The 20,375-nt window shown below is 47.2% G+C and overlaps 1 protein-coding gene across 1 annotated transcript; it reads right to left on the bottom strand.

Moving 5' to 3' along the window:
• Positions 1 to 8,559: 8,559 nt before the first annotated feature.
• On the bottom strand, positions 8,560 to 12,775 carry MARVELD1 (MARVEL domain containing 1). The gene is made up of 2 exons (XM_064488314.1): positions 10,539 to 12,775; positions 8,560 to 9,088 (listed from the first exon to the last, which is right to left on the bottom strand). Exon 1 carries the CDS (start codon positions 12,616 to 12,618, stop codon positions 12,097 to 12,099), a length of 522 nt encoding a protein of 173 aa, XP_064344384.1. The 5' UTR covers positions 12,619 to 12,775; the 3' UTR covers positions 8,560 to 9,088; positions 10,539 to 12,096.
• Positions 12,776 to 20,375: the final 7,600 nt, after the last annotated feature.

The following is a 20,375-nucleotide window of genomic DNA, read 5'->3' as shown; positions in this document are numbered from 1 at the left end:
TTCTCGCCTCGTTGCCCGGTTAATCGCTCTTTACGCATGCATCCGATGGCTTTGCATTAGTAACACTAGCATTTATTTACAAAGGGCTTACCTCCGAAAGCAGGCACTGTATTAAGCTGTTTATAGGCATTAACTTATCTAGTCCTCCTCCAATAACCCTACCAGGGTTATCACCATTTCACAGATGAGGAATTGAGATATGCAAAGGAACTTCAAATGTCACTCACCAATATGTAGCTGGGAGCTGGGATTTTAACCTCATGTGTCATCTGACACTGGCTCCCCCAACCATACCACCACCACCTTAGTCTGCATTTACTGGCCTCATCCCCTGCTACTCGCCTTCAGGAGCCTCAACTTCGGTCAACTGAACTTCTCCATTGTTACCTTCAAGTGCCCCTTGCACTAGGGTCCCCTTGCATTGCTTGTGCTGTGAGCCCTGGTAGAGTGCGCTTCTCCCACTTGTCGTTGGGTCCAAATCCAACCCATTCATCCAAGCAGAAGTCAAATGTCTGCACTCCTTCCCTGATTGCCCCAGCCAGAAGTAATTACTTCCCCCTCCAAACAGCCAGAACACAGACATATCCAAATCCCCCATACACCACTGAATCATCTTCAGAAATCCCCCTGCTTCTTAGAGGAATGAGTCTTCTTAGAGTCTGACTTTGTGGCGGAGCCAGGCTAGTCTACTGGACTCTGTCTCTCCTTCTTTAGAATGAGACTAGGAGAGAAGTAGAGAAAAGAATTTTATTTTTCTTCAGTATCTTTACCTGAAATTCCACCATCAGTAATTTACTCCAAAGGTAAATTTCAGTTTCTCTGCAATCCTTCCTCCTTGGGTCTGCCTAGACCACTGACCTTGGGCTGACTGTGGCTAATAGTTTTATTAGTTCTCTCTCCTGGCAGCTGTAGAATTGAGGGTTATCATTCAAGAACTCCCAGACATTATTTGGGGAGAACATTGGAAGATATAGGAAGGCTCTAAAGACCAGAAGGGGACAAAAGTCATGGCCAACATCACTGAGCAAAGTCTTCCCCTGGTAGCTAGAGACTGTCAGCTGGACTCTGCTTTCCAAGACCTACTCTGATTTTTCATAATCAAGTTCTCCTAGTTCCTTCTTTCCCTTCTCCAGCATTCTGCGTCTTCACTTTTTGATTCAAATCCTGGTGCCATGGATGTTTTCCCCTGGAGAGCAGATAGGTGAGAGAGACTAAGGGAGAAAATAGAATAGACAAAGAGGATAATTAATACCTTAAATCAACATTTTCAGAAGTTAGCTTTTGCATCTATAAGCAAGGGGTTATGTGGCCCACATAATTGAACTTCACTGTGGCCCTTGGAGAAGTGTTAGAGGGAAACGTTAGGTAGAACAAGCTGGAAAAATAAGAGGAAAGACAGGAATGTCTAAGCACACCTTCTTCCACCAGATGGCGCCCTTGCCATGCCCTTACACGGACATGTTTCAGAAGCCTCTGTAAACTTGGGGTTTCTGGCTGTGGTATCTCATGCCACCATTTCTCTAGCATACCAGGTCTTCTCATGCTTCTAGCTGCATTAGTTGTCTCTTGCTGTGTCACAAATTATTTCAAGACTTAGTGGCTTAAAACAATAACAAATATATATTATTTGGCTTTGAGGTGGTTTTGATAAGGAAATGGCAAGAAGCTTGGTGAGTGTTTTTGGCTCAGGGGGTTTTGTGAGGTTGCAGTTGGATGTTGGCCAGGGCTGCTGTCATCTGAAGGCTTAATGGGGCTGGAGGACTGGCTTCCTCCATTGGTGGGCCAGTAGATGCTAGCATTCTTGTGCTGACAGGCTGGCAGGAGGTTTCAGTTCCTCTTCATTTGGGACTCTCCAGAAGGCATCTTGAGTGTCCTCAAGACATGACGGCTGACTTCCCCTGGAGTGAGAGATCCAAGTGGAAATAAGGCAGGAAGCCGCAAGGTCTTCTATGGCGTGTACTTGGAAGTCACATACTATCATTTTCACGATATCCTATTGGCTTTATGAGTCAGAACTCTTCAGTGTTTCAGTGCATAAGGGCAAGATTATCCAAGAGCTTAACTACCGGGAGTTGAGAATAATTGGGGCATCCTGGAGGCCATCTTGGCCATCAGCTCTGTGCTCCTCTGTCCACTTGGATTACTCTTCTGCCTCTACCTGATCACCTCTTGCTCCTTTTAATATCCAGCTTGAATATCAGGTTCTAGGTAAAGGCTGCCCCCAATAATTCCTCACTTCCTCCTCTGTATTTACACAAAACCTTGTTCCATCTCTATTAAACACTTGTCACCTTGCATTTTAGTCTTTCTCTTGGCCATGTCTATTTCCCCCATCATGCCCTGAGTTCCTAAAAGCAGGGAGACTGTGACTTAACATCTTGCCAGTTCTAGTTTCTGCCAAGTATATAGCAGAGCTTTGGTGTAGTTGGTACTCAATTAATGCTCATTTGGAAATAAATTAATAAAACAGAAAATAACAAGTGGTGGTGAGAATGTGGAGAAACAGGAAACTTTGTGCGCTATTGATGGGAACGTAAATGGTGCAGCCTCTGTGGAAAACAATATGGCAATTCCTAAAAAAATTAAACATAGAATTACCATGTGATCCAGCAACGCCACTTCTGGGATATATACACAAAAGAATTGAAAGCAGAGTCTCAAAGAGATATTTCTACACCCGTGTTCATAGCAGCATTAGTCACAAAAGCCAAAAGATGGATATAACCCAAGTGTCTGTTAATGGATAAACGAAATGTGACACACACACACATGTACACATACACACAATGGAGTATTTTTCAGCCTTAAAAAGTAAGGAAATCCTGACACATGCTACAACAACATGAATGAAGCTTAAGGACATTAATGCTAAGTGAAATAAGCCAATCACAAAGACAGGTATTGTATGATTGCACTTATATGAGGTAGGTAGAGCAGTCAAATTAGTAGAAACAGAAAGTAGAACAGTGGTTGCCAGGGCTGGAGGGAGGAGGGGATGAGGTTCAGTTTTGCAAAATGAGGAGTGTTCTAGAGATGACCACACAACAATGTGAATATACTAAGCATCACTGAACTGTACATTTGAAAATGGTTAGGATGGTAAATGTTATGTGTATTTTGCCACAGTTTAAAACTTTTTTAAATGAAGGAATGGTGGATAAATTGTGACATATGCATTCAATGGAATATTGTTCATTATAAAAAAATGAACTATTGATAGATGCTACAACATGGATGAACCTTGAAAACATGCTATGTGAAAGAAACCAGACACAAAAGACCACAGATTGTATGATTCAGTTTATATGAAATGGCCAGAATAGATGAATCTTTTGAAACAGAAAGTAGAGTAGTGGCTGCGAGGGACTGAGGGTGAGACTTGGGAGTGACTACTAATAGGTACAGAGTTTCTTTTTGGAGTGGTGGAACATTCTGGAAATGGATAGTGGTGATAGTTGCACAACTTCATGAACACATTAAAACCACTGAATTATACACTTTAAAACTGAGAATTTCTGTGTGAAATTTTATGTTATATGAATTGTTTCCATTTTGAAAATGAACAAATAATTGAAAGAAATATTCGGCATGCATGTTTAGATTTTCTTAATGTTTGGCTTTTTTCTCTCACATTCAAATTTAATATTTGAGTATACTTTTGGGTTAATCGCTCATTGCCGCGGCCCTGGAAAGTGTTCAATAAATACATCTTTATTTTCTTGTACCTGGGAAGGAAGTCCTCATGAGTAATGAGTTTTCCAGCTGTGACACAGTGAGTTGTCAGACAAACACAGCAAGGAAATGAAAGTCTGCAGTTACACTCTTACTCAACAGCTCTTGGCAGCCATGAAAACAACCATTCATCAAACGCGGGCACAACAAAAGTCTCACAGAGCAGGGCAATGAAAACCTCAGCAATAAAACCTGTGGCCTCTCATGAAAGAAGCAGTTAACTGTCCACCAGAAAGTCCTGTTCCCCTTTCCATGGTATAGGGTTGTAGCTGGGCAGCAGAAGCCCAGCCAGGCACTACATTTCCCAACCCCTTTACATATGGATCAGGTCATGTGACTCCCCAAGGGAAGTGAGTGGAAGTGATGAGTGTCACTTCCAGACCAAGGCATTAAAATGTCAGAAATCCATTTCTCCCTGTCTTCTTCCAAATGCCATCTCAATACACAGGGGATGGCCAGGCCACAAAGTGGAAGGAGTCTGAGTCCCTGAATCATAATGAAAAGCCTCCCGCTGACCTGGAACACCCACAATGGTCAGCTGTGTGAGGAAGAAAGAGGTTTGTATGTGAACAGCAGATAGACTTTCATTATATTAAGCCACTGAAATGTTGGGGTGTGTTTGTCATAGCAGCTAAACATCAATATTCATTCATTCCGCCAAATGACTACTTATTATATGCCTTTCACAGGAACACAGAGAAGAATAGCATGGAATTCTTCCCTCAAAATGTTCTAATCCTAAATTGGAAACTTAGATGGAAGAATTAATGGGAGAGACAACCCAAGTTGCTACCAATGGAAGAGTAGCAGGTGACCCACAAAGAACCTGTATGGATCAATCACATTAAAGAAATTGAAAGAATCAACCAACAAACTCCCTAAAAGCATCAGACTATTTTGTGGACAATTTTTTCAAACCCATCAATAAAATGATTTAGTCAAACTATTCCAGAGAACAGAATAAGGTGGAAAACTTTCCAATTTATTGTGAGCCCAGAATTACCATCCCTGATACAAATGTCAGACAAAGAGCACACATACAAAAAAAAAAAAACCTTCATCTGGAACATAGACAATAAAAATAACAAAAAGAATACACCTACCACACAGCTGAACCATACCACCACTAGTTACTTCCAAAGAGAAATGAATGCATGTGTCTGCACAGAGACTTGTACATGAATTTTCACAGCAGCTTTATTTACAATAGCCAAAAAGTTGAAACAATACAAATGTCCATCGGCAGGTGAATGGATAAACAAATTATGGTATATCCAAACAATGGAATAATACTCAGCCTAAAAATGAATGAACTCTTGTTACAACAATATCATGAATGAGCCCCAAAATGATTGAGCAAAAGAAGCCAGACACTGACCCTTCCCCAGAAAAAAAGAAAGAAAGAAAGAAAAGCACATACTGTACATTCCACTTATATAAACTAATCTATAGTCATAGGAAGCAGATCCGTAGTTGTCTAGGGTGGGGAGTTGGGAAGAGAAAAACCAGAGAGATTACAAAGGGGCACAAAGAAGCCTTGGGGCACAGTGGATACATCCACAGTCTTAATTGTGCTGGTGATTTCACAAGTGGACACATATGTCAAAACTCATCAAAGTGTACATTTGAACCATGTGCAGTTTAATGCAGAAGTATACCCTAATTAATCTGTTTTTAAGCATATATGTATATATATGTATATGCAACGGTTTCACCTCTCTGACCCTCATCTACAAAATATGATTATGTGGTTATTATCTATGCTGTTTATCTGTTCATATGAGGTGAGATGAAATAACGAATGTAAAAATGTTTTTGCAAACAGTGAACACAAGCCATTGGGACATTGTGTAATCTTTATTACTATTAATGCCATTATCAATAAGAATAGCATCATTATTAAAATCGCTATCACAGTCACTACAAAAAAGACCCCATCATCTTGGTCTTCTGGCTTCCTGTTTTAAGGTCAGTGAGATAGTTCATCAATTTAACTTAAAAAGAAAAATAAACTTAGTGAGTTCAGTAGTTCCTAGGGATGACTGGGAGGAGATGGTGACAAGCTGAAAAATACAAGAGAGTTTACCAGGATGTTAGGAAAGATGTGTTGTGAGATGTTCATATACGAAACAGCTAGGGAAACCAAGCACATAACTGTTCTGTAAATGCCCTATGTTCCTGGACAAGTTTTGACTCGAATGCAATCATGGCAGATCCTACAAACACATAATGATGGGAGTCTGTGAACGTTCAACTACTGACACCTGAAAAATCACGGTCAGTCCATCTCTGCAGATGGACTTGAACTTCAGAAAACAAGATGACAACAGTGAGTCTTCCTTCCAGGCTAAAAGGAGGCAGAACTTCTTGGTGCACAGAGGCACAGTCCAGGGACTACTAAAGGGAATAAAAAGGAGGGCAAAGAAGGATCCCAGATTCTGTAAAGAAGGCGATGGTCCTGACCTTCAGGAAGGTGATGATACTTTTTTAATGCCTCTGTACTATCTTTTCAAAAAAGCATAAATCAAGACACAAGAAAGAACAGTACAGGGTTCAGTCCATAGCTGCTGAGACTTGTCCCTCTTCAGGTGGGGAGAGAGCCCGGTAGAGTGAGAGAGAAGGGAATTAATGTTTATGAGAACTTACTATGGCTCAGGCTTGCATTTTACAAAGATAGTCTTATGAAGCTCTCCCAATGGCGTTGCACTGCTGAGAGCTGAACTGCACAGACTAATTGCCAGTCACTCTGCTCTGTGTGCAGCACCTCATCAAGCCCTTTCAACAGCCCGGGGAGGTAGGTACTACTATTATCCTCACTTATTTTTTTTAATGGAGGTACTGGGGACTGAAGCCAGGACCTCATGCATGCTAAGCATGTGCTCTACCACTGAACTATACCCTCCCCCGAAGAGTCTGAATGTATGTGTGTGTGTGTGTGTGCACCCACATGTTTAATTAGTTATAAAAATTAGGGAAATATATTCAATTTCTTGTAATAAGCTATAATGGAAAAGAATCTGAAAATATATATGTATATATAAGTATGTATATGTATAACTGAATCGTTTTACTGTACACCTGAAACTAACATTGTAAATTAACTACACGTCAATAAAAAATAAAATTGAAAAGATTAAGGAAAGAGGGTTAATAGTTAACAAAAGTGTATCTCTTGGGTGTGAGGTTAGGATGATTGAATAACTTCTCTTTACACTTTGTACACTTCTGTACAGTTAAAAATTTTTGATGGGTATATCTTGCTGTTTTATTCTACAAATAGTGATCATAACAAACAAAAACAATAAAAATACAAATAGTGCTAACCAGATCTTTCTCTCATATCCCTGTTTTTTCCTTTTTCTCCTTAAAAGGTGATTTATTAATTCTCCTTCCTCACCCTCGACCATCCTACTCCCATCCCTAGAAAAGCAGGAAAGGTAATAGTAATGAACAAATCCCTTGGATTCCCCAGACCCAGTTGGACTCAATTATGTCCCCAAGGAGCAGTATCTTATTTCAAAAAGTGCCCCCACCATTAAACAGGAAATGTCAGATCAGACCATTTCTGCACACCTGGTCTCCAGGAGGGAAAACCAAACTCCACCTCCACCGCAGAGACTGCCAGAGGCCCCCAGGGCTTAGCAACCAGCTAGCTGCCAAGGGTTGTGTCAGAACATCTCCCTTCCAGGCCCAGCCGTGCCACGAGCCAGTCGTTAGCCCACGGGATAAGGCCCTTCTCCTCTCTGGGGCTCTATTTCTTCTATTGAATGGGGATGACAATGCCAACCTCTGAGACTGGTGACAAGATCAAATAAGATAATGCAAGCAGAAGCACATTTTCATTTGCAAATGATCCACCAAGCTAAAGTAGAGCAGGGGACTTATCAGCCTGTGTGTAAAGACCACTGTTTATTTTGCATATTCATGAAAAGACATAGATGGAAGAGGGGAGGAAGGGAGGGGAGGCTCCTGGGCAGCTGGTGGAGGTTTCCTTTACCCTGGAAATCCAAAGCATGAAGAGGAAGATGAGAATGAGAGGGTATGTTTGTGCTCTGTTGGGGAAGGTGCTTTGGAAGAGACTGGGGTGTAGAGCACACATCAGATCCCTGCCTGGGGCTGTTCTAGGTGAGCTTTGAGATCTGCCAGTAAGACTCTCTGTTCTGGCTGCAGACTTCAGGCCCAGGGGATGGGAAGGAGGAGCTGACAAGGAAGCCTGTTAAGTGCCCTCCAGCCCTTTCCAGGGCACCTCAGTCAGCCAACTGCGGCTAGAAGGGCGGGGAGAGAGGACCAGATGAGTGTGTCCAAGAGGCAACACCAAAACAGGCACAATGGTCTGCAGGAAAGGACCAGAGCCTGGGCTCCCAGAGAGTCCATTTAGCCCTGCGACATTAGGCAAGTTGCCACTCTACCCTGGGGTTCATTTCCCCTTCTATAAAAAGATGGGCTTGGACCAGAACAGGACACTTCTGGTCATTCTGTGCCTGCCCATCAGGCAAAGGAGCTTTCCAAACAGAGGGCCCATTGAGAGCCGGAGCTGGAGCCTCAGGAATTCCCTCCAGCCTCAGCCAGGGACAGACACAGGCAGTTTTCTTCCCTCTGGTTCCTGTGTCCTGCCCTAACTGTAGTGGGAATCTGTGACCTCTCCAGGAGGGGAAGCTGGAGAGACAGAGAGGAGGCAGACAACAGTGTGCAAAATAGGAAGATGGAGTGAGGCTGGGGGACCTGGCAGAAGGTCACTGCAGGGGGCCAGGGGAGAAAACACATGCACCAAGATCAGACAAACCAAACTTTATTATTCAGAAAAGCATTATTAGTAATCACCACCAAACTATTGAATAAGGCACATCGGTCCCCTCTCCCCATCCACCCTCACCCTCCCATGCCCACCCTCTCTTCTGGCCTTTTGCAGAACACTGAGAAATCCTCTTCTGGGCCTGAAAGGGTTTTTGGGCTGTGGGCAGCCCACAGCGGTCTCAGGTTGGATTGAGTCCTAGAGGCCAAAGAGGGACGCCAATGAGACTGCCTCCAGTATCCAAAAGTTCCAGGCCAGCTCAGGTGGCCATTCCCATGGCCCAGGGCCTCGAGGGGGAGGAGAGGGTGGGTGTGGGAGCCATCTTCATGTCCTTCTCACATCTGGAGAAGTAGCTGGAGGCCAAGCAGGAAGGCACACTGAGAAGAGCCAGTGAGCTCTGGAATGCTGTAGGCACATCTGGATGGATAAGGTACCACGAAGGCCAAGGAGACTTCTGCTCCTGAGTAAGGTCACCTGATCACAGACAGAGCACCATGGGCTGGGGGCTAAGAAGAGGTCCTCAGAGGGCTGGAGCTGAGCTGAGGATGCGGCTTATGTAGCGACCTAAAACAAAGAGAAAAGGAACAAATGCTGGAACTCCAAACCCACTGTTTAGGGTACAGGGCCGGTTCCAGGTATCCGGAAGTTTGTCCCCAAGTCATAGCAGGAGGAGAATAGAGATTTCTCTGTGTCAAGGCAAAATAAATCTTTATCATCCTGGCTCCTCCACTGAATGATACAGAAAGGGAGCCGCTGGGCAAAGTCTGTTCCCTTGCTCTGCCTCCCTCTATGGCCAATCAAAACTCTGAGGCCCTCTGCTGCCCAGGCCAGAATGGTTTTGCTGGCCCAGGGAAGTGGGCCCTGGGAGAGGTCAGCATGACTGGCTCTGGGAGTTTCCATGGCCTCAGCAACATGGAAATCCGCAACAGAAGAACCAAAATTGCTGGGCTTCCAAGACACACCCAAGTATCCCAGCAAAGCCCACCCCCAGTCTCCGGCTGACAGCAGCAGTGGGAGCTGAGGGAACGGGTACCCTGCCTGGAGTATGGCAGCAGGACCCCAGCCTAACTGATACACTGAAGGGCTGTGTTCTGGGATTTCCCGGAGGAGAGAAAACAACCACAACAATACACATAACCACAACTTCAATGGGTACAGAGTTTCAGTTTTGCAAGATGAAAAATTTCAGGAGATGGATGATGCTGATGGCTGCACAACAGCATGAATGTACTTAATGCCATTGATCTGTACACTTAAAGATGGTTTAAATGGTAGGTTTTATGTTATAAATATTTTAGCACAATTAAAAATTTTCTTTCCTAAAACTTTCCTGTGTTAACAGTATCTAACATGTATTGACCCCTACTGTAGATAGTATGGCCTGGTTCTGAAGAGTCAGATTGCCAGGATTCAAATCCTAGGTCCACCACTCATCAGCTGGGAGACAAGGTAAGCTACTTAACCTCTCTGTGATTCATTTTTGTCACATAGAGTATGAGAAGAATAACAGAACCCAGGTCAATAGGGTTGTTGAGAGAATGAAATGAATACTTTAAGTGCTTTGAGCAGTGCTGGGCACACAGTGGGGCTGGATAAATGCAAAGACAGTGACTATGTAAAACTTACATAAGCACTACACACACACACACACACACGCACACACACACACACACACACACCTCCCCCAGATCTTCACCACTACAACAGGGAAACCTAAGACCTCTCCACCTAAGCTTTAAAAACATGCTCACAAAAACACATTCTGGCCTCCCCCATTCCAGTTTCTAACCCAGAGAGGGCTGAACTTTTTCCAAGAGCAGACTTCTGCAGGATTTAGCAAAAAGGTTGAATTGTCACAACTTCTTGGACATTTTGGTTATTAGTGTCACTCCTGCAACTTCTCTCTGAATAAAAATCTCTTAACTTTTAGAAAAGGAGGGGGCACTGGGTTTTGTTATTTTGTTTGTTTATTCAAAGTCCTAAGACCCCTTCAGAAAGCCAAGAAGCTTCTTACCTTACCGAGGCTGGGCCAGCTGTCCACCCCTGATCCAGAGTTTTCTTCTCTCTTTGGTGTGACCCACTCCTGGCCAGCTGCTCACCGTCAACGCCAGCATCTCTCACAGGTGGTGTTCCTTTTGACTGGGAAACTGTCTGGACAACCTTGGCTTCATTTCCCAAACAATATAGAGGAATGTTCAAATCCACAGTTCCCAAGTCCCTGGCAGGGGCAGCTATCTTCTCATGGGGGGCTGGGGCGGAGGGGGACTGGGACCTGGGAGGGTAGTGTCCCTCTGCTAAAGAAATTCCCTGGGGAAGAGATGGAATGCCTCACATCTTCAAACAGATCACAGCCAAGTAGTTGGGCCCCTTGGTGATAAATGGGCCAGGACAACACAGGACTGCTTGGAACCTTAAGGTAGGAAAAACTGATTCAGGTCCAGAAGCAGTTAACACCAAACTAAATTCCTCGGGCTTCTTTTACAGCAGGACTTCTCAGAGCCTTTGATATGCTATGAGCATCGTGAATATAGCATCAAGAATCTCCAAGAAGGGGAGACAGCACCTTTAACAAGCCCATTTGGTCTTGAAACCTTCTTTTAGAGGACAGCTCCTGAGCCAGGATTCCTGGAAACATCCACTGCTTTAATGTAAACAGCATTAGACTGGGAGTCTAAAGACTGGGTTCTGATCTTACTCTGGCTGTTCCCAAGAGCAAGCTCTGAGTCTCCAACTGTAAAAAGGGCTGAGGTCCCCTAACACTCCTTGACAGGTATTGGGAGGTGGGGGTGGAGCAGAAGCCTGTGAGAGGAAGGCTGGGAAGGCGAGGCCAGGGAAGCTAGTGGGCGTTAGAGCCTGGCCTCCATGAACTGCGAAGACAAAGACAAACATGCCGAGAAGAAAGACTCCAAAGGCGCATGCATACAGCCCGCGGGCCCTTCCTATCATTCCTCACCTTTGTAGATGGGCCCCACCCCAAAACATCAAAATACCAAGGAATGGATCCGGAAGGACTGCGCAGGATGCCCGCACAATCCCAAACTAAGACTGAACTCGTCGCTCATCCCTGGACCAGTGGAGGCCCGTCCCCAGCTCCGCCCAAGGCGGCGCGCCTGCCTTTTTTTTTTTTTTTTTTTTTCAGCACTTGGGGCTGGAAGAGGGGCCAGGGCAAGGGGGTGCTCTTCCAATGCGGGGCGGGGGGGAGGGGGCAGTGGCGCCGCCAGAAGACTGGTTCCAATTTGGGAGCCTCCCCCGGATCTACGCGGCGCCTGTCCACGTCTCGCTCTCGGCGGGGAAGGGGAAGAGGAACCGCGAGGCTTGGCCTCGGGGCGGCGGGTCTGCAAGTGTGAGTCCGCCCTTCGGACGCAGCCCTGCCATGGTCCCAGGAGACGGCGCGTCCCGCGCAGCGGTCCAGACTCTGGGCGGCGGCGCTGCCGTCGGGCTGGAATTTGCGATCAGGGCGCCGGGGCGCGGGCGGCGGCAGGAACGCGTGGCGAGGGGAGGGCGCCGGGGCGCACGGGCGCGGGGCGTTGGCGGCTGGAAGGACGGGTCGCCGGCCCCGCGGCGCGGCGGCTTCATGCCACCTCCTGCTCGCCCTGGAAGTGGCGGCAGCAGCCGTAGAGCGCCGAGAGCAGGTAGAGGCCGAGGCAGAGGCCGCCGCAGACGGCGGCCGCCAGGAAGGCGTGGTAAGCGCAGGACATCTGATAATCCTTGAGGTTGCAGTAGCTGTGGCTCTGCGTCTGGCTGATCATGATGCCCGTCGCGGCGCCGTAGAGTGCGGCCGCCAGCAGGTCGTGCGCCGCATTGACTACCAGCCAGCGCGAGCCCAGCACGGGCACCAGCTCGTGCTTGCCCAGCAGCGTGAGAAAGTAGAGGCCCAGGGTCAGCAGCCAGAAGAGCACCGACACGAAGAGCGCGAAGTGCACGGGGCCCTGGTACCTGCTCGTGGCGATGGTGATCCAGAAGGCGGCGCCGGCCAGCAGCTGCAGCAGCCGCAGCACGCCCAGCGGGCCGCGCAGGAAGGCCCGCTGCAGGCTCACCGCGCCGCGGGCCGTGCGCGCCTGGGGCGGCGGCTGGCGCGGGGGCGGCGGGAGCATGGCCCCCGGGCGCGGTGGCGGCGGCGGCGGCGCCCCGAGTAGCGGAATGGCGGCGCCTGGCTCGTGGGGGCGGCCGGGCCGACGTCCCCCTGCGCCCGCCTCGGCCTGCTCGCACCCCTCGGAGTCCTCTCTTCCTCTCTCCTGCTCTCCACCCTTCCTCCCCTCACTCCTCCCCCTAACCCTCCTTTCTCTCGGTCTCTCTCTCTCTCCACCCCTCCTGCCCGCCCTCTCCCTTCCCCTCCACCGCCTCCACCCGACTCCCTCCTCCCGGCTTCCTGCCTTCTCTCTGGGCCTCGCACACCACCCTGGTGCCCCCCTTTCGCATCGGCGCCAAACTCCCAGCTCGGATTCCTTTCTCCTCAGGGCAGGGCGGCTCGGTCCGACTGAGCCAAGTTTGCCACATCTGCCCACCCTGCCTGCCCTGCCTCCCTTGCTCCGGTCCAGCCTCGAAGAGGAGAGTTGTCATCTTGAATTGGAGCGTCCTGTCAGCCTCAGGCTGGGCCCTTTTCTTTCTCAACTACTGCCCACCGGGCCTCCCGGCCCTTCCTTGGCGCTCGAGGAGAGCAGAGGAGAGCAGTGCGGGGCTTGAACCGACATCTGTTCTCACCTGGACATCTGGAATACCATTTCCTGCCAGTGCCCACCTCAGACTTATTCTTTCCAAAGGTGGGCTCAGACCTTGACTCAGCCATCCGAGTTCTTCGTGTCAGAGAAAGGGACCGTCATTCACTTAGAATCCCACTGCTTCTCCCACGCTGCAGAGTCCTATCAGTGCAATCTCTTTTTCAATCTTCTTTCCCATCGAGCGTATTAAAAACAGCCTTCTCAGCATGACCAGGACACAAACCCAGCAAAGCCCATGAGCCTAACAATGCTTTACATTATTGCTATTACTGTGCTTTGCAGGTATTCTCATTTAAGCCTCAAAACCACCCAGGAGATATGTACAACTATTTTCCTCACTTACTAAGGAGGAAAAAGAAGCCTAGAGGGGTTAAGACACAAAGCTGGTAATTGCAGCTGGTTTCTCTTCCTTACCCTTCCAATCCAACCTTTGTGCACTGTGGCATCTTTCTAAAACACAGACCTGGTTGTATATACACTGCTTCCCCTATGGACCACAGGATAGTGTTCCATCTCTTCTATGGGCGTATTTCACAATCTGGCCCTAACTGACTTCCAGTTCCCTGGTTTTCTACTTCCTTTTCTTACCCATGCTCTCACCCAGCGTTCCAACTTCAAACCTCTTAAGCTTCCCAAACAGGCTCAGAATGCCTTTCATTCCTAGACCCCACTTGGCTGGCAAACTCCTATTTGTCCTTCAATGCCCAGTTTAAATGCTTCTCCCTTTGGTTTAGCCTCCCAGATGGTTGATTGCTGCTCTTCTAGGCCCCATCCTTGGAGGATCCCTCTGTGGTAGATCTGAATCAGCTACATGATAATCATTGGTAATCACATCTTATCCATCTTTGCCTGTGCCTGGCACGTAGGAGATTCAGTAAATGTCTGGAGTGGATGACTGGGTGGCTACAGGAACAGCAATGGAAGTGAGAGGAGCCCTCTTGTCCCGGGGACCGTGTGTGCATCAAGCTCCCAGTTTATCCTACTCTGCAGAGCTCCTCGTCTCCTGGTCATGGATGAAGCCACTGGTCCCTGGCTCTCCTTGGGGGAGAAAAACTATGTGGCTTCTCAGGGAGCTAATGCCTCTCACTGCCAACTCAGCCCCACCTACAGATACCTGAGAAAACTCTAAATGCATATCTTAAATGAACAAAGGGTGGTGTGTACCACCCTCATTTTTGTCAGCATGGCATAGAGATTCAGGGTGCAGTTCCTGGAGACAGACTGCAGGGATATTTCTCACTGCTTCACCGTTCCCTAGTGCTGGCACCTGATTGTGTGTGTGTGTGTGTGTGTGTGTGTGTGTGTGTGTGTGTTTAACCTCTTTGTGCCTCCGTTTCCTCATCTTTGAAGTCCTTTCATTCAGCAAATATATATTAAGCACCTACTAACTGCTGGGCACTATTTTAAGGACTAGGGACACATACTGTACATGAGATTGTTAGGAACTGAATGCTTACTCTACACCAGGCACTGTCATGTACACTGTACTTTTATTGTTCTATCTAATCCTTATACCAACTCTTTAAAACAACTGGAATTAACTCTGATTCACTGATGGGGAAAGCCAGGCTTAGAGGGTTGAGGAAGTGGACCATGCTCACAGAGCTGATGTGTGATAGTTCAAACAGGAGCCTGGTTATGGCTGACTCCAGGTCCACATTCAAAGTGCTTTTATGTACCTTCTCATAGTTTATTCTCAGCCACACTCACAGGGACCCAGAGAGGTTACATGACTTGCCCAAAGAAACACAGCCACTAAGTGTCAGTGTGGGGACACAAACCTAGGTCTTCTGATACCGATTTTAGGGGGCTTTTCCCTCAGCATCACTTAGCAACCTCTGGAGGGACACCCTCAATTTCTTCAGGGTGCCAGTCTTGAGTGGAGAATGGGTAGCTGGGCACTGAATCTGGGTGCTGGACTGATAACAGGGAACTATGCCACACAAACTGTCTCTGTAAGTGGGGGACCTAAGCCAACAAACATTTAGAGACAGGAAAGAGAATCCTTTCCTCTTCTAAAAAAGGCAACCGGAGAGTTGAGGATGAGGCGCCACCTGGTGGACACAGCCTTCAGCTTCACAAGGCAAATGAATCCTACTCCTTACAAGGAAGTGCCCTGCCCTGGCTTTGGGGAGATATATTTAGCCTCTGGAATCTTGGAGACATTCCAAGGGGCAGTCAGTCCATCAGACTCTGCAAAAGCATAACTATGCACAAATATCTTGATACCTCCAAATCAACAGATGTGGTCTAAGCACCTGCTGGATGCAGTCTGGGTGAAACGCAGGAATGAAGAGGACAAACTCCTGCCCTCAAAGTGTTTGCACTCTGCTGGCAAGGAAGGGACAGTTGTGGACACAAAAGAGAGGCATAGATGAGAATTACAAGGAAAATACAAAAGGGAAGGGAGAGTATGTGTGATGGGAGGGCAGGGGAAAGCTTCAAAAACAAAGTGTCATTTGAAGATGGATAGAATTTTGACAAGCAGAGGTGGGGGATAGGTGTCTTGGACAAGGCAGAAGGAACAATGTGAGCAAAAGCAGGGCTAGATCGTTTAGGGAACAGTAGTGGCACTTTGACACTGAGCCCCAGTGCAATGACGTGCAGTATGCGCAGAGGGAGAGGCAACCTGTACCAAGGAGGAAAGTGTAGTCCACCCTGAGATCCCATGATCAGCTCCTATTGTTCAACTAAGATTCTGTTCTGCCGTCAGTCTCCGAGTTACTGTAAACAGACTACATATACGGATTCAACTCACATGGTTTAACACTATTATGTTTCAAGCCCTGAGCTGGCACTTGACACAAATCAGCTAGCAGCAGAAGCAAAATTCAGAGTGAGAAAGCAGATGGGTGCAGGGACCTGGAGAATCCTGCCTTGAATCTTGTACTTAAATTACTAGATAAACGTTTCCTGAACACCTACTGTCTGCCTGGCATTGTGCTACAAGGAAGAACGTGCCTGAGCTGGAGGAGGCCTTAAAGATCATTTGCTCCAGGCTTCTCGTTTTATGGAAGGGGGTAAACAGGCCCAGAAAGGGTAAGTGACTTGCCTTAGGTCACACAGCTGGTGGAGCCAAGTTTAGAGCTTATGTCTCCTGACTCACAATCCAGTCCATGTTCACTCTGTGACACCATTGGGATGGCACCCAGACAGGAAGTTCCCTGCAGCTACAGGACAGGGGGCTCTGCAGGAGCTCTGTGAGCCAGGCCAGGACACACACTCTCATCTGTGGACCAAGTGGCTTATGCCTCCAGGCCTGTTCCCAATGTGGCTCCCACCAGACTGTGGGAACACAGGCTACTGGGGTGGTGGGTGGGGCCCTCTCTGGATGGAGCTAGGTAGGACTCTGGGGGGCTCTTGAATTTGTTAATCCAGCTCCCAAGGAATTCTTGGGCCTCTGCTGGAGACATGAGGCAGCCAGGACTCTGGGTACTTTTGGGCAGAGGCAGAGGCGAGGGGCCACGGGCAGGGCCTGGGTAAGTAGTGAAGGTGTTTGACTCTGGCAAAGCTCAGCCCTCACTCTCCAGAGGAAGCTGGCCAGGACCACACCTGAGCCACAGATACCCCCTGAGGCCAATCTTTATGTGAAGCCACCCAGGACACTGCCTGGCAAGGCTCAGTAACTGTGGGTGGCCAAGGTAGGTGGCCCTGAAACCACACTGTCAAGGGGCTGCCTCCTGCTGGGACCTGGGATGGGGAGGTACAGATCTCAGTGGTCCATGGTCCTGGGGGAAGGAGGGACCTCACCCGTGAGGATGGACACCCAAGCCAGGGTGGACTGAGTCAGTCCCACCAGCCTGCCCGTCAGCCTTGGATAAAAGTGGAAGTGGCCCAAGAGTAAAAGTGACGTCTGCAGAGCACTGCCCGTGAGCCAGGCACCCGCCCGGTGCTTTCTGCACTTGTCTCGTTTACTTCCCATGACAGCCCTGTGAGGTTGGGGCTGTCAGACCACCTCGGCTTGAAAATGAGGAAACTGAGGTACAGGGACGTTATGTGACTTCTCCAATATCACATAGCTAGTGGACGATGGAATTCAGATATTTGATTTCCAAATCCAGGCTTTTAATTACTGCATATCTCTGGGACTTGGGAGGAGGTGGGAAGACATCAGAAGGCTGCCCCTGGGTGGCAGCAAAGAGAATGGTCTCAATTTGGTGGAGATGGTCAGAGGGTAGGGGGCCAGGCAAGGGGCCTCGAGAGTGAGTGTGGTTGTCACAGGTCCCCAGTTCTGCTTGGGGAGCCTGACTGTGTATGTGATTCCCATTTCTCACCCTGCTATGCAAGGAGGCCCCAGGAAAGGGCCCCAGTGTCTCCACTTCACCCACAGCTGGAGCTTTAAAACAAGAGGAGTGGCCGCCAAGGGCTGGGCTGGAGTCGGCCCTGGGTACCGTCAGATGATGCTCTGTGCTGAGTGTTTAACCTGCATCACCTCCTCAGCCCTGGCCACCTTGTGGGACAGGTTGTTCATTATCTCCACTTGACAGTTGAGGAAAATGAGGTTCAGACTCATTAAGCTAGGAACTAAATTTAGATTTCCAGACCATTAGAAATTCTATAGCTGCCTTAAATTCCCTGAATCTACTTTAGCCATGAACTTTTCCCCAGTCTTACAAATGACTCTTTACAAGACATGACCCACTGAAACCACACAGTAAAAAAACAAATGTGATACATTCACCCCAATGCCCATAGCAGGACTATTTACAATAGCCAAGACATGGAAACAACCTAAATGGCCATCAACAAATGACTGGATAAAGAAGATGCGGTATATATATGTGTGTGTGTGTGTATGTATACACAATAGGATACTACTCAGCCATAAAAATAAATGAAACAATGCCATTTGCAGCAACATTGATGGACCTAGAGATTATCATACTAAGTGAGGTAAATCAGAGGAAGACAAATATCATATGATATCATTTATATGTGGTATCTTAAAAAAATGACACAAATGAACTCATTTACAAAACAGAAACAGACTCACAAACATAGAAAATAAACTTATGGTTACCAAAGGGGAATGGGTGGGGAAGATAAACTGGGAGTTTGGGATTAGCAGATACAAACTACTAAATATAAAATAGGTAAACAACAAGGTCCTACTGTATAGCACTGGGAACTATATTCAATAGCTTATAATAACCTATAATGAAAAAGAATATATATATATGTATAACTGAATCACTAGGCTGTACACCAGAAATTAACACAACATTGCAAATCAACTATACTTCAATTTAAAAAAGGCAAATGTAGTCTCCCTTCCACTACCATTTGGGTCTCCAACCTCCCATTATCACTGGACCTCTTAAGGATGTGGTGAATCATGGAGATTTTTCCCAATTCTGGTTCTTTCTTTGCTGTTCAGAAATGTCCCCTAACCTAGACAGGAAGGGTAGGACACTGCTGCCATGGCCCAAAGAGATCAAAGTTCACAAGAGTCACTAGAGATCTAAGAGGACCTGGCCCTGACCCATCAGGAAAGATGCCAAATTAGCCAACATTCAGGGACCAAGAGAAGCAACAAGTCTTCAGTGGAGTTGAAATGCTTTAGGAGGCCTACCTCTCCCAAGGCTGTCTTCTCTTATAAATGCGCTGTAACTAAGCAAGTGGGGTTTGAGACTAACTGCTGGGGTCTGAGCCTATCTGCTGGGGTCTGAATTCTAGTTCTGCTCTATGGTGGTTTTTTAAAAAATGGCTGCAGCAGGGATGGTATAGCTCAGCAGTAGAGTGCCTGCTTGGCATGCAAGAGGTCCTAGGTTCAATCCCCAGTACCTCCATTAAATTAATCAATCAATCAATTAATTAATTAAAATAAATAAATAAGCAAGCCTAATTACTTCCCCCACCAAAACAAACAAACAAAAATGGCTGCAAATCCTGTGAATTCTCCCTCAAGAAGAGAATCCCCTTCCCTTGAATCTGGGCAGGCTTGTGAGTTGATTATAATTAATGGAATGGCCGAAATGACACTGGGTCTTCTAAGTTACGTCAACAGAGACAGTGCAGCTTCTGCCTTGTTCACCAGAACTCACACTGAGTTCTGAGCTACCTGAGCTATCAGGAGAGAAGTCTGACTGCTCTGAGGCCACCACACTCCAGGTCACACTGAGAAACCACTGAGGAACTCCAATCAGCAGTCTTAGCCTTCAAGTCTTCCCAGTCTGGGCACCAGACATATGAGAAATGAGCTTCCAAATAATTCCAACCCGAGCCTCCGCATTCAGTACTTCCAGCCAAAGTCCTGACACTGTGGAACAGAGATGAGCCACTCCCACTAGGCTCTGAATTTCTGTCTTAATCATGCTTTTTATTTTCTGTATTGTTTTGTGTCTATGCTGTTTTGACATTCTGGGACCTTGCAGATCCAGGGAGTGGCTGCCTCTCCCAGGTTAGCCAATTTCTAGAGGTAGCAAGCATCTTGCCTATGAGTACTTTTTTGACATGCAAGCCAACCAGTCCTGGGCCTGTCCTCAAACCACCTCCTCTATTTTGGTTCTTACACTTCGGGAGGCAATATTTCTCGACCCTAAACATCCCAGGGTCAGGTATCAAACCACTAGAGACAGTCCCCATGCCTCAGAGCCTGCTGGAATTATTCAAACTAGCCAATTCTAAACCTGTCTAACCTGTTTGCTTTGCCCCTCCCATTCCTTCTCACAAAAGCTACAAAAAACAAAAAAGCAAAAAAACACATGCCCATGCTTTTCTCTTGCTTCTTCTGACTCCTGACCCTGGTGCTTTCCCGTGCTGCCGTGCACATGGCCTGCCCTCTCCTCTCAGAAACTATAACAAATGATCTTTTCAGTGGCAGGCATTTTCTGATCTGCTGGCCTTGCTATTCTTGAATAAAACCAGGATCCTGAATGCAGTATAAAACATCCTACCCACAGAATCTGGAAGCATATTCAAATGGTTGTTTTATGCCACTAAATTTTGGGGTGGTTTGTTATGCAGCAATTGTAACTGGAACACGCATGACGTCCTGCAAGTTTCTTAACCTCGGCCTCCTCATTGGTATAATGCGATTAATAGCAATGGCACAATCTCAGAGGGCTGTTGTAGGATTCAAGGAGATATAAAGTGCTTAGAGCTCAACAGGTATTAGCTTTATTACCAAAGTT

Source organism: Camelus dromedarius, chromosome 8 (genome assembly GCF_036321535.1).
Source record: "Camelus dromedarius isolate mCamDro1 chromosome 8, mCamDro1.pat, whole genome shotgun sequence".
In the NCBI taxonomy this organism is placed as follows: Eukaryota; Metazoa; Chordata; class Mammalia; order Artiodactyla; family Camelidae; genus Camelus; species Camelus dromedarius.
The sequence above is the reverse complement of the archived record's forward strand: the minus strand, read 5'-3'. Positions and strand labels throughout refer to the sequence as shown.

What these genes read in the sequence shown, in the direction of transcription:
- MARVELD1 (XM_064488314.1), bottom strand. Translation starts at nt 12,618, where the DNA reads ATGCTCCCGCCGCCCCCGCGCCAGCCGCCGCCCCAGGCGCGCACGGCC.